This window comes from Drosophila erecta, unplaced genomic scaffold (genome assembly GCF_003286155.1).
Source record: "Drosophila erecta strain 14021-0224.00,06,07 unplaced genomic scaffold, DereRS2 tig00000000-arrow-pilon, whole genome shotgun sequence".
Taxonomy (NCBI): Eukaryota; Metazoa; Arthropoda; class Insecta; order Diptera; family Drosophilidae; genus Drosophila; species Drosophila erecta.
This window is the reverse complement of record NW_020825194.1, coordinates 17,158,433-17,173,178: the sequence shown is the minus strand read 5'-3', so window position 1 is coordinate 17,173,178 and position 14,746 is coordinate 17,158,433. Positions and strand designations below refer to the sequence as shown.

The 14,746-nt window shown below is 46.5% G+C and overlaps 1 protein-coding gene across 1 annotated transcript; it reads left to right on the top strand.

Moving 5' to 3' along the window:
• The first annotated feature begins 683 nt into the window (after window positions 1-683).
• On the top strand, window positions 684-7,881 carry LOC6553273 (box A-binding factor). The gene is made up of 6 exons (XM_001980096.3): window positions 684-1,552; window positions 5,085-5,431; window positions 5,580-6,528; window positions 6,592-7,084; window positions 7,153-7,471; window positions 7,533-7,881. The coding sequence occupies exons 1-6, from the start codon at window positions 1,508-1,510 to the stop codon at window positions 7,627-7,629; spliced, it is 2,250 nt and encodes a 749-aa protein (XP_001980132.1). The 5' UTR covers window positions 684-1,507; the 3' UTR covers window positions 7,630-7,881.
• The last annotated feature ends 6,865 nt before the right edge of the window (window positions 7,882-14,746 follow it).

Below are 14,746 nucleotides of genomic sequence, written 5' to 3'. Positions count from 1 at the left end.
AAAATCAGAAGGCTATATACATTTTTGTTTATGCTTTACTATTGCACTACTACATCCCTAATATTAATATATAATATGTGTACAGTATTTCTCTCCATATTGCATCTTTGCGTACAAAGTAATTGACAGGTCGAAAAATATATAAAATTTCTGATCAAGCACCCCAATCGCGCTGCCACTTCAAACTCAATCTTTTTCTGGCTGGTGACATTTCAGAGGTTTTGTAATATATTCGCCGCACCTGACCCTCCACCACGTGTGCTCCTGCCCCCCACCTCCACCTCCACCTTCTCCGGCAATGTTCATTAGTTACAACACTCGAGAGTGGATTGTGAAGTGGGGAGAACTACAGAACTGCAGAAGTGGAAGTGGAGCGCAGCCACGGAGCAGTCAGTTGTCAAAGCGGCCCACATTCGAACGACTGTTCGTGGGGTCATATAAAGTCTCCAGGCATAGGCCCATAGCCGTGCCCAAGCCCATGTCCGTGCCCATGCCCAGACCCACTTTCCAGGCCCAAGCCCGATCCTATGATATTCTGTTGGCGTTGACTAACGTTGCTCGGGTTTATTAGTTTGCCAGAAAAGTGTTTTATGAGTGCAATTAGAAAATGCGCTAGACTAAATTGCACAATTGACAAATAGCTGGGGGCGGCGAGGAGCTCTGAAGGGTGGAAATGGAATCAAATGTGGCGCTGGCAGAACTGTGCCGGCTGGTGGGGCTCTTGACGCCGCTCTTCGGAAACCTCGGAACCTCGTAACATCGGAGTGTAGGGGTAGAGCACGCAGGCGCAATTTGTATCTCACGGATACTTATCGCGTCCGAGGCACCAACACTCGTTGCGTATCTTATCGCATGTGAGGCGATAAGATAACCAATACCAGGCGAGGGGCTACAGAATAAATCATAACGCTGCCACACCGACAGGACCGCGCACCCACACAGGTGTGAGACCGCCCAACCGCAGCGGCGCTGGATCTTCATCGGTGTGGGTAGCTAATTGGGCGGCAAACGCGCGGCAGGCACCGCATTGCGTCGCCGTCGTTGTTGTCATCGCAAGTGAGGTGCTTGCTGTTCAGAGTGCTCAGTGTTTAGTGTTCCGAGCCCGGAGACCGGAGACCGGAGACCAGTACCACCGCCAGAGTCGAGTTGGTCTCGAAAAAATAGCACTTCGTATCACTGCTCACTGGTGAAGGTTGCGCGCGGGCCAGAACCACAATCACAATCAACAACCACGGATGACAGCATTAGATCGCCCCCAAAGTTCCAAAGCTCCAAAGTTCCTACATTCCGAAGTTACAAATTCGAGCAATTTTCCCAACTTACCACCTTTGCGCGCCACTTTGCCGGCCGCCCAAATTGATAGGAGAAGTGAACCAAACACACCTGGACACGCCGTGCTTGTGATAAATTTTTGAAAACACAACAAAACTGAAATCAAGCGATAAAAACCAATCTTAGATAAAACGCTGGAGGAAAAGCAAAGAAGAGCCGCTGGTAACTCAACTTCATGGTCTGCAAAACTATCTCACCGAGTGTAACAATGCAGCTGAAGGTGGGTAAAATAATCTGAAGTTGTTCTAAAATAGTCAAAGTATTTTCTTTTATTAATTATTAAATTTATCAAGTCGGTGATATCGTTTTTAAACCAATTCTGTCTAAATTCCATATCCGATCTGAGAATATAAACCAGCCCATTTAAAAATTGAGCAACTATACGTGAACTCTATTAAAAACATTTAAATACCCTTTTAGGGCTCAATTTACGGGATCTCTATAAGCGTATCTATCATTTCAACTTTGTTGAAAAGACAAGATCATAAAAGTTTTTAATGTTTTCTCACACAAGTTCATTAAGCTAAATAGACAGGCCATATAGGGCCATAAAAAGCAGATAGTTCAAGTTTACAGATCAGGCGCTAGACACGAATAAATATTATTTTATTAATTAATGGAGAATAAAGAGCTTTCAAATGCATTTACGGCTAGAAAACAGCTAAGCGAAGCCATATAGATTTCACATCCTTCGGAGTACCAAGCCAGAAAATGATTTTGAGCCAGCAAAACAGCAGCGGTATGATTTTTTTCAGTTCTAGCGCCAGGGAATAAGATAAGACAAATTGATTTATAATGAATGAGTCATCTGGGATGCAGCGGCAGAACTGCGATACTTATATGTTGGTGTCTGATCTTGGAAGAAACCCCGAACCGAAGCCATTAAGAAAACGAGAACGGGAACGAAAACGAAAACGAGGCAACAAAAAAGCAAGTTAAATGTGGAAAGATGGCCTATCTTTATGCGGCCCAAATTCAGCTGCGATCGAAGGTGGCGTCAAAATACCTTTGACAAAAATAAAATTTGAAACACGCTAGCCGACATTCAACTGCGCCACTTCATTCATGAAAAAGGACAGTTTTTTCACTTTTTGCTGGGCACGGATAATGTGAAATTTATGTCAATCTTATCACCTCGCTTTGGTCCTGGTCCTTATCCATGCCCCTAGCGTATCCTTTTTGGATTTGGGGTGGGTTTATGAATGAACCGGCGACTGCCAACCCTTGGCTCATCTGGGGGTACTTTTTGCCCTGCCGGAAGTCTCCGTTCGACCAATGGAAGAACAGTCCCTTAACAGTTGCTCAATGGCGGCATCGATAGTTGCAGTTCCAGTTGCAGATACTTTTATTAGACACGCGTCGCCAGTTGACAGTTGATGGCTGATAGGAGAGAGGGCTAAGGCTGCGATTGATGGCCCTTTAATAGAGCTGTAAATGCAGCTGGCAGTCGAAAGTCTTATCTCACTTTCATTAGCCAACTGCAATGGAGTTTAATTAATCGGAGGATCTTCCAACGAGGGCAGATAGAACGGGTACAACTGCAGGCCTTTTTTGTAGGCTGTAGCTCAAAATTTATTTTTCATTCTGTAGTTAATTTTATTGTTATTTAAGAATGGTTTCACATCGATTGCCGTAGGGCCATGTTACCCAGTTTAAAATTTGCTCAAAAAATACCTATATTTTCTTCAACAGAATAAAAATAATAAAAATAATATTTTTGTGTTAGTCCGAAATGAAAAGGAAAGCTAGGATAAGTCTTGCTGAACAAACGTAGTATTTAACTAACTAAAATATATATTTAAAGGAAGGTAAGGATTTATTTTAGCAACAAACAGGAGAACAGTTCTAAGCGTCTTTAAATGTTGTGTCATAGCTGCCTTTGAAATTTGCTCAACCACAAACCCAAGCTCAACGAAAGCGAAACGAAGTGCGATTATATAGTCAATATCTTTTGTTTATATAGATAAAGCCCGGTCGTGTGTGTGTGTGTGTGCTTCTGGGTGTGACTGGGCAGATTTCATTCATAAGTTCAGCGGGCTCCACACCCTCGCAACGATTCTTAACTAAGCCGAGCAAATAGCACATGCCATTCTCGGGTGACAAACATCGCTTGCCCAACTTATTGTAATTCTTGAATTTATCTGTCCCTATTGATGACGTAGCTGCAACTAAGAGTGGGTGCGGGCAGGTGGGGGATACCAACCATGACCTCTCAGTCTCAGCAGTCCCAGCAGTCCCAGCAGCAGCAGCTGATTATGTACATTGATAGCGCCCGGATAAGATATTGTCCGTATCGTTCGGCCGTAGTATCTTAACTTTTTCGCGGTACATGGCACGTGCATGGGGGCCAACCTATCGTACTACTATATACACACTCAAAGTCGGGTTTATCTGCATTTCGGGCAGACGATTGTCAAAGTGACGTTTGCACCACATTATCTCGCACCCTTTCCATCTAGAGAATTCTTTGTACTTTGGCCAAGAGGGCGAAAACTTGGCAAAGTCGGATATCCGACGGAATGCAATCATTTTCCATGGAACTCTTTCTGCCCCCATATATATATGCACTTGTATGCTTTCCACATAAATAGTTAAACTTTGTACCTAGTAAGCGGGTGATTTTTCATTTTTACGATTTGTTAGCTCACCAACTGAATCACCATTGAATTTACTTGTGTCCACACAGAATAAGTATCAATCATTTGTGGCAAGCCAACCTAAAGTTCTGCGAAAGTGAATCAATTTTAATTTAATAGAAGGTAAGTAATTAGTCAGAAGAGGGAGAGGGGATTTTTATGAAATCAATTTAGCGTGGAGAACACTTTTGGGAATAAAAGCCCTATATATTTATATAGTTATGAATATTTTATTTAACAGTTTGCATATCGGAAATTATTGTTGCAATTCATTCCAATAGCTCACCAGTTTTCCTTGAGTATTGGTGTGGATTTCCCCAGTTGAGTGTGTATTGAAAAATGGCTACACATGTGTGTGCACATTATTTGGTATATTTATAGCCATGGCAAAGGTGGAACCCACCTGAAAGCCTCCAAGCTATATGGCACTTGTCATGAGCGGACTGGCGGTAAATTCCGGCCTGGCCGCATTGTGAATCAGGTGACAGTGACGATCGAATGTGTTGACACAACTTCGAGGATGGCAATGGGGTGTGGGGTATGGGGAGGGGAAGTGGAATTGGAAGTGGAAGTGCCACCCCCAACGGAATGAGGTCATAAACCCAAGCCGACTGACGTATGGCGGGGAAAGCAAAGCGATTTTATGGCCAAGTTTAATTTCCGCCAAAAGCCAAACTAAACCTGAAAAAAAACACCGAACACACAGGAAAAATGAAAACGAAACCAAGGCACCGCTCTGAGTTTAGGGTTCTGTGAGCAAATACTTCTTCTGGTGGAAATGAAGTGGAATAAAAGTGAAAAATGTGTTCGACAATGTTGACACTGAGCAAGTGAGTGGTAGAAAGGAGAGGGGTCGCCTCCAAGCCCGAAGCCCGTCTCCGTTCAGCTCAGTTTCTGGTACTTTATGGTTGTAGGCGACAAATTGAGCTGTGAGTCGAGAGCGGGCGGTGTCTTTGAAGTCCGACTCAGCCGTCTTGGTTAGGCTTGCGTCTTGTTGACTTTTGTGGCGGAAATCGAGGCGGCCAGTTCGCACTGCCGCGGCCGGAACTGGAGCCACACTTTTGAGACAAGCCGGGCGAAACATGGCATTCAACACTTGTCGCTTGCTCATTGCAGATGGAACAGCAGACAACGCAGCAGCAGCAGCAGCAGCAACAACAACATTTGCAACAGCAGCAGCAACAGCAGCAGGCTCTGACCAAGCAGCAACTCCATCTGCTGGACAAGATCAAGCTCGAGTCCAGCAACGGCGCCGATCCGTTGGCCCAGCAGGCGACCAACAATCTGGATGAGCAGCAGGAGCAGCAGCAACAACAGCAACAACAGCAGCAGCAGCAACAGCAGACCGCAACATCGGTGGGCGTGGTGGTGCAGACGGGCCAAGCGGGCGTCAGCGAACCGGAGGAGCAGTACGTGTTGGTGCCACGCAACCAGCGCCGCATCCTCACCACAGCGGGAACGCTGTAAGTAATCTGTGAGCAAAACGAAAACGCAAAAACGAAAGACATTCTCAAATTTAAATTTGAAATACAAATACCTAATGAATATGGCAATGGCTAGTTACTATTTAACATTTTATTGTCAGAGTATTAAATACTAAAAACATTTCAGTGAATTAAACGAAGCTCGTGAAGGAGAGCCGAGCACAAACGCCAGCAACGCTAGTTCCGGATCTGCTCCGGATAGCCACATCGAGTACCAGCGCGGTGCGCACCAATCTCCCGGCGCCACCCACTACGTGCAGATGGCGCCGCGCAACGCAGAGGTGCCGGAACAGGTGGGAGCTGCTGCCGGAGCTCCTCCGGGCACCATCTTCGCCTATTCCTCCGCACAGATTATCTGCAGCGGTGACGATGTGGCCGCGATCAAGATCGAAACTACCGAGAAGGGTGAGGCAGCGGGGGAGTCGCAACAGCAGCAGCAGCAGCAACTGCAGCAGCACCAGCAGCAGCAGCAACAACAGCAATGTCCCACGCCCAACGGAGCCAGCTACGGCGAGACCATAGTGATCAGCAGCGAGGCGGAGGCACTGCAGCATCACCACCAGCAGCAGCACCAGCACCAGCAGCACCAGCACCAGCAGCACCAGCACCAGCAACACCATCAGCATCAGGCGGCAGCTGCAGCATCGGCGGCGGCCCAGACGGTCCACATTGCCACCACGGTGCATGGCACCACCGTGCGCTTCATCCCGGAGGATGGACGCTTCACCACCGCCGGACCGGAGGCGACCGCCTCGAATCTGTACTACGATGCACCCGTGGTAGATGCCACTGTGCATGCCAACGAGTCGAAGACGTACGCCGATCTCGGCAACGCATACGCCCCCTTCCCGCCCAGCTCCAACTTCAGCAGTAATAACTATGCCGCCACACTGCAGCAGGGACACATTTACAGCGTTCCGGGCACCGCGCAGTTCTTGACCAAGTCCGAGTCTGGACTTAATCAGCTGCGCCCGGCTGGACAGTCCACCTTTCAAACGATATCTTTCGAGACCGGCAACGGCATCGATGCTTTGTGGGCACCTTCCGCCCAGCCGGAGTACCAAAGTGTTCAATTCGTAAGTATAAGTTAAGTTACGGATTTTTGGGACGGAACTAACAATCTCCCTCATGCTGCACAGGGCAACTTCCATTCGCAGGCTCCTGATGACTACGGGAACAACAATATGAGCATCACCCATTGGCCAGCCGCCAGCAGCATAGGAGCGTACGATGGAAGTCTGGTGACCGCCTCGTCCACCTCGTCGCCCAACCACGAGCTTAAGTGCGAGAATTGTCACTCGCAGCTCCTACGGAAGGGAAGCGATTACTTCTGCCCCAACTGCCCGTCCTTCATGCGGATTCAACGTATACCCCAGCGGCAGGCGAAGCCCAAGGCCGCCGCCGCCCCCAACAACCGGCGCAACGGTGTCACCTGCGCCAACTGCCAGACCAACTCGACGACCCTGTGGCGTCGCAACAACGAGGGCAATCCGGTGTGCAATGCCTGCGGACTGTACTTCAAGCTGCACAACATGAACCGACCGCTGTCGATGAAAAAGGAGGGCATCCAGAAGCGCAAGCGGAAGCCGAAGAACAATGGAGGAGCACCCATGCACCGAGGAACGCTGCCGAGTAAGTACACCTACCAGTTATTACAGTAATTGCAATAAGCTAATCCTGGTTCCTATATCCACAACCAGGCATGCCGCAAGGTGTCAACCTGATGGCCAACAGCACGCTGTACCCCTCCCAAGTGCCGGTTAGCATGCTGAGTAGCCAGCAGAATGCCAGTCCGGAGCTGCACGACATGTCGACGACGGGTCCGGCGGGTGGGCAGCGGGTGGCGGCCATTTCGCTGAATGCAACGGCGCCACCCACCACCGACGGAACGCTGAACATGTCCGCCCGTCATCACGTGACCGGCGAGAGCCACTCACCGTACAGTCAGCAGTCAACGCCACAGAGTCAATCGCCGCATCTGCCCAGCACGGTGGCGATAAGCCGTCAGATAGTCCACCCGTAAGTAGAAGATACCTCTTGATTCCAATGCGAACGCTTCTGTAATAATCACACCTTATAGAGTACCCACCATCGAAAGCAGTCGCAGTTCCAACAACGAACTGACCCCAAGCGTAATCACGCGCACTGGTCTGCCAGAGAGATCATCGAATAACTAAGCTAGCCTTGACTTAACTACGCACTAAAGTAACTATAGTTGACCTAACCCAAATGTCAGAAATTGCCAAAATATTTATTTAAGCCATAGCCGTAGTCATATAGCCAAGACCAATGTCCCAGTTAGAGGAAGAATTTTCCGAGTTTCTGGGTTTCCGGGTTTCCGGGCTTCCAGTAACCATTTTACCAAAATGTCTTCCTCCTTTTAGTCAACTGCATACGGCAAAAAGTTTTGAAATGATTTGTGCCAACCACTTAGGATCGCTGTACTCTATAGAGGTATAGAGGTGGTTTAGCCCACGACAGCACAAGCCCATAATGAAGTCTACGATTTTGTATGTTTAAGCCTCTTTTTAATTCTACAAAATAAATAAGTTGTAAACGCAAGGCACTCGGACTTTGATGGCTCTACCAGGATGCGAGGGACCTCGCCGGGGATCGTTATATTTCATTGTCAACAATTTGGCAGCCAACCAAATTGATCCAAATTAATTTTAATGACCCCCACAGACCACAGCGCGAGACCATAAAATCTTAACAAGTTGGCAGGCAAGAGCCCCGCGATGGGGCAAGCCAGCAACGAGGACCCCAGATCCCTCGCGGATCACCGAAGCAGTGGAGCAGTGGAGCAGTGTCTAAATAGCGATTTGGTGTCATCGCTTAAAAGCCTGTCCGACGCACAGTAACGCCACCGCCCGCAGCCGCTGCCTTTGATCTGCTGTCGGCGGTCGACGGTCGACGGTCGGCGGTCGGATGGAACGGTATGGTTCGGTATGGTATGGTATGGTATGGTGTGGTATGGCAAAAATGCCCCACAGCCCGGGGATGGAGTCCAGTTTGAGCTGGAGCCGAAGGAGGTATGGTATTAACGCCTTGCGCTTGGGCTCTCTCTTTGTCCGAGCCTTCTTTTTGTTTTTGGCGTACGCTCGATCAATTAGGCAAACTTGTTTTACGACCGCTTTTATTAGCGTCCGCTCTGGCCGGCGCTCCAAGTTTACCGAGTCGGAGTTAAGCCGCGACTCCACTGGGGAGACTTCCACTGGGGCCTGGGCCCCAAGTTGGTTGTGCTTTTCAGACGGCGGTGCGAATGAGTAATGAGACGGCGGCCCCAGCAACCGGCAGCTATGGAATGTGTTGGCAAAAATTATGTGCAGCGTCAAGTTGGGCAAGTGGAATGGAATGGATTCGAGGGAATCGAAATGCCATGGTCGGGACTTTTGGAGCACTATTTTTTAAAAAATAAAAAAAAGTAAATAAAAATAATGCTCACCATAGGAAGCATAACACCCCGACAGATGCTCAAGCTGACCAGCTTGCAACAATATTCACTCATACTACCAATAGTTCAGATTCTAATATTTAATTAGGAATAATTCATAACTTTTTACACCTTTTGCTCAGTTTTGTTTTTTTTTTTTTGTCATTGTAAAGTGGCTCCAAGAGGGCTGGAATCACACTTAAGTTGTGAATGTTATATGAAAGATACAATTGTATCTTTGATGTTTATTTAATGCTGTTTATTGATATTATTGATAATAATCTCAAAAGGATTGTACTCAAATGAAGTGTATATACTGCTTCCCAAAAGTAATGAAACTTCATAATCTTTTACCGCCCTTTTGCACGAACAACCGTCTTGAAAGGAGCTGCTGCCACCACATACGCGTTTTAATTAGCCTCGTCAGACACATAAAGTATATCGGAATCGCAATTGTATTTATGCTTTAGTAACTCGGCAATCCATAATAAGCGAACCACTAATAGCTGCCGCACCTGTGGCCAGCGGCACATCCTCTGCAGCAGTGAATTAAAACATTAGCGACCAACCTGTTCCATTTCCCATTTTCCCTGGCCAAAGGCTGAGGGTGCGGGGAGCGGTGAGTTGGCGAGACCGTAAAATAATAATTCAATGTGACAGGCAACAAGATACGACAGCGGGCGCCATTTTTCAGATGCCACAGCACAGCACCCCCCTTGGCCAGCGATCTCCTGGCACACTTATCTACCATACAAGTTGCAACGCTCTGACATTATCGCCAGAATTATGACAGACGTACAACGGCGCAGGGAATGGTGGAATCACCGGGTGGGGGGCAAAAGCGATCCGCTAATCTCCGGAGCCTTGCATGCATTTGAATTTCTATTAAGTTAATTGCAATTGGCCAAGGCGAACGCGCATTTGTTCATGTCCAATAACAGTTAAGTAACGATTGTTTCTACAGGGAGAGAAAATTATAAATTATGTGATGGGATATCAATCCTCGCAATTGAATAGTTAAAATTCATTGAAAACCAGCTTTTGCCTGTGGCACAAGCCCTTTTAAGAAATACAAGCTATCCAGCTGCTTTTCTCTCCGTGCAGATGCGATCGAGATAGAGTGGAGGGCTCGGCTGGGTCATCTAGTGGTGGGATAAAAGCCGACATAAAGTCGAAACTGTCAACTCCCCCACTCCCTGTGCATTTAATTAGCCAGCGCTGACCACCTAGCACGGCGGCCTCTTGAACCCGCCTCGGTACTGAACTGGATCTCAAACTGGCCCGAAAACCCTGAGCCAGCCAGAGAGCCATAGGCGCCACTTAGCCAACTTCAAAGTGCGGCCGCAGTCGCGGGTCGCTGGTGGTGCATCTCCCTCGGAATGGGCCGCAAGCTACCATCATCGTCAGCGTCATTTTCATGGCTGGCATTACAAATCGACAAACGACACGAAAATGCGCTTTAACAACTCGCAGTTAAAATAGATAAAGGCCGATAGTCAGACGACGCCGGTCAACTGCAAGTCCATATGGATGAACTCGGGCGACTCCAGATAGGAAGATAGGCGGAAGAACCCTAAGATCGTTTACGAACCCGACTATCATTTGTTTTGGCCAAAGCTTGGGAGATCCAAAACAGACAGATTATACTAAAAAAAATGGTTTCTATTAGTTACCTGTATATTTAAGCTTTCTAAACAACTCGCTGAGATTAATTGGACCTGGTGGGCAGGCTGATATGGTACCTGGGGTGCTCTACCCATCGAAAAATAGTAATATACGAGTATAAGATATTCACAATATCCTACAAATATTTAGATGCCCTGGGGGATTTACGGATTATTATAACTCTTCTGTTTGTTGTAATACGTTTTAAACATATTTCCAAAGTATATTTGTGTACTTACCATTAACTCAGAAATGTATTAGTAATACAGAACTATAGAATTCCCTTGTATCTTTTGCCCTGAACTCCATCGTATGATCATAACCACAGACACACCCAAAGACCCAGTGACGTCACAAGAGCCACAACAGCATCATCGACTAAACCGCTTCGATTCGAGTTCTAGGAAAAAATATCGAAATTCCGAGAATTCACACGAAAGACAAAACGCGATGGCTTTGGAGGAGCCGCAGAGGGAAGAACAAAAGGCGGAGGAGGAATGGATATGGGGGATATGGGTTAAGGTATTCCCTTGTCTCGGGTCCCTTATCACAACTCACGCGCGTCTCGTTCCATTTCGGTTTTCGGCTCGGACCGACCCGAAATCACATTATCTTTGCTCTCCGTTGCGAGATGGCGACGCAGCTAATGGATACGCCGCATCCACTTCCATATATGTAGATACATATGTGCACACACATATAGGTAAGGCATAACATATCACAGATGACGACGATGATGATGATGGGCCCTCTCTCTCGCTCTATCTGCCCCGTCTCTTTCGCAGACGCCGCCCGGACTGGAGGAAGATTGAAGATGCGGCGCTTATCGAGCAGAAAAAGGAGCAGGGAACGAGAAGATGAAGCCCGAAAAGAGTTCACGATGTGAGTTGCAGCAGTCCCATCTCCTCCGCATATTTCTGTGTGTCGTTCCTTATCGCCCGAGCTGCAGACTTTGCCCCTGTCCCTTCTCCACTCCACCTGGAGCTCCTGGGCCATCGCATTTGCATCGCATCACGGAATGCAACTTGGGCGAAATGAGCTGGGAAAGGGTTCTCTGGGGCTCAGAAACGTGGCGCCAAAGGAAGCGTTGAAAATGGTACTTGATCTTGATCGCGATGCCTCTCGCCGACTGTAATTTAGACGGCGCCTCGATCCTTGCTTCACACTAATGCACTTGCAGCTTTTAAATGTCGTCAGGGGCAGTGGCACTCCTCCAGTCCCCTATCATGATCACGATACATGATCCAGCTAGGCCACTTTGTGATATTGTAATCCTTTGGGCTCTTGGCCGCTCTTTTTGTCCGCTCTGAATGCACTGGACAAGCAAGTTGCTCGAGTGAATTCAATTGGAAAATTTAGTGATAATTCTTTTTGGATTGGTTTGTATTCAAAGGAGTTTTATATATGAATGATTGTCGGTCTTGGTCTCTTGGGAAAAGCTAGCCCCTAGAGAGCGCTGGAAGTTGGTATCCCCAAAGTTGGATATTAAAAATATAACCAAACGATTTTTTGAAGTTTTAAAGTGTGAAATACAAGTTTTGTATGCAACATCTTCTATGCAAACGAGTAGAAATGATATAAAAAAAAACTTTGTTGAAATCACCACTCGATAATAAATAAAAAGGTGCCTTACTAAGCCATAAAAGAAAACCATTAACCATTTGGCCACTTAACAACTTTGTTGGCAGGCGCCAACTTAAACACAGAACTAAAGTGAAAGAGGGCCCAGATATTGGCCATAATAATTACAATGTATGGCACCCACTTACGAAGAGCATCGCTCATATCGAAACGGGGGACCAAATCTATGATTGGCATCCTCTTCAATTAGGCGCCCGCGAAAATCCTGCAGAGCTTTTCATTAGTTTATCGAACGGCTCTGGTGGGGGAAATATTTCAAATGCTGCCTCAAAAGCGGTCCCAACCAGTTGCAATTAAAGGGACGACTCTTGGGCCCCTTTTCACAACTGGCGCCGCTTTCGCGGACCCTTCAACGTGAGAAAATTCCGCTCGGGATTGTATAGGCAAAATGTCTCGTTATCGTGCGCCAGCATACCTGAACAAAAATGTATGTGCGTATGCTTGAGATAGTGGCCAGAAACCACAGCCACATCCAACAAAAAGCGTAAATGTCAAAATGCCAAAATTAATTGCAATGGCAGTGCGCTGGATAAGAGTCCAGAAGGAGGCGAAAGAGCCAGAGCTGCCACGCCACCTCAAGGAGTCGGAGGCGAAGGCGAAGACGAAATCCCAATCAGACCCGGTCGTAGCCACAGCCCACTTTTTGGGCGCCACAGAAAAGGGGCAGGGAACTGGGCGCAGGTCAAGGGTGGGGACAAAAGGGCGAATATAAATATTGTAACTGATACATATAGTTCATAGTAGATAACTAGCAAGACTTTTATCATAATGATTTTTGGCATCATTTAAATGGTTTTTATATCTCCAGTTGGAACTACATAAAATTACTTGAAGGAAAAGTTAGGCCCTTGATAAACCAAACCCTTTTTTTGGGGCGCCTCTGCTCTTGGCCTGCAGCATATTCTTGGCCACCATTACAAATTCTACCACTTTTGACCCTGCCGCGACGAGGTGGCGGCTTCTGCCCCGGCCCACAACCTCGTGACGCCACACCCCGGAATCAGAACCACAATCGAAACCAGACCAGACCCGGGCATGGCCTCCTATGGCAGTGGCTATCGCGCCTGGAGATCAGCAGGACGCCGCTGCAGGCCGACGGGGCAGCTTGCAACGGAAACCCGTTTCGGGTGCCACACAATGCTGGTCCCCATTTTGAGGTGGAGTCAGAGCCATGAGGCAGCCGTGCGGCGATTGGCCAGTGGATAATCCTCTGTAAGTGTTGTTGTGCTGTGTCTCCTGAGCCCCCCCCCTTTCCAATCCTCCATCTGGCTTTCGTTAAAGCTTCGCATAAATTTTGTTGCATGTTCGGGGCGCTTCATGTCCGTGCCACAAGAGTCCGTCCGTGTATGGGTATATCGCACGGCTACACTCGTTTCAGGTCCAATTCATTTGCAGCTCATTCGCCCTCTCCTTCGGTTGGTGGAAAACTGGTGGGGGAAAACGCATTTCGTGTCTGCTTTTTTCTTTATGATTTGGCCTGCTCGTATTTTGGCAGCTCCAATAAATAATTGAACTTTATCGTCTGCTGCCCCGCTGGTCATTTAATAAATTTAATTTGTGGTAATTGAGCATTAGGCTTTGACCAGACTTGAACACGAAAATGTTTAGCGAAAAGCTTATCGGGCTGTTCCTGCCTCAAATTCCAATTAAAAATGGCAATTTTTTAGAGCTGACTCGTAATTAGTAAATGAGGAAGTTGCTGGGTGCGTAAGAAGGCAGATAACAGACTTTTGGTCTTTTTTTTGGCGGATGAATGTGTCATAAATGACAATCATTTAAAAACGGAATCTTATTTTCATATGACTTTATAATTGCGTGGGTAGAATTCTCATTAGTCACTTCGTTTATGAAATTCCATGACACAAAACCCTATATCAAAGATTAAAATTTCTTCGATATTTGCGTCAATTTATTCGTATATAGTATATAGTCATTTTTAATAATTACTAAAAATCATATAATGACCACACAAGTTGGTTTTCAAAATTTGTCTAAATTCCATAGAAAACACTCTTATTACAAAATCTTTTAAGAAAACCTGAAATCGGGTATATTCCAAACTAAATTTATGTGGCGTAAGCCAATATAACTTACAATCGAATAATTTTCGCATAGAAATCTTTTTGCAGAGTAGTAATTAAAATTTATTCATCGAAACCAGCGTTAACTGATTGCTTTATCTGCATTATGACAAATGAATGGCACAGCTAATTTGTAAATCAGAAAGATTTTGTTTATTCTCACTTCTAAAGTTCGTTCCGATTGAATGTATGTAAATGGCATCAACTTAATGAAGACATTATCTGATAAATAAATCAAAAGTGGGCGTTAAACCTATAAATTGCAGGCCAGTACTAGTACGAGCTCGGATATATGTATACATAAGTGTATATAGCATGGCCGTTAATTGCGATGGGACAGGAGTTATGAAGGTGCCAATTAAAGAGCATATAAAGCGTGGATTTTACCAGCAGAAAAGGGAGTCTTGGCTTATGGCTTTGATATAGGTAATTTATTCCTTTTATTAGCGCATATAATGGGCTTTAAACGGCGAA

Coding starts and splice junctions, on each gene's coding strand:
- LOC6553273 (XM_001980096.3), top strand. CDS start 1,508: ATGGTCTGCAAAACTATCTCACCGAGTGTAACAATGCAGCTGAAG. Junction 1,553..5,084: donor GTGTAACAATGCAGCTGAAG/GTGGGTAAAATA, acceptor TGCTCATTGCAG/ATGGAACAGCAGACAACGCA. Junction 7,085..7,152: donor GCACCGAGGAACGCTGCCGA/GTAAGTACACCT, acceptor ATCCACAACCAG/GCATGCCGCAAGGTGTCAAC.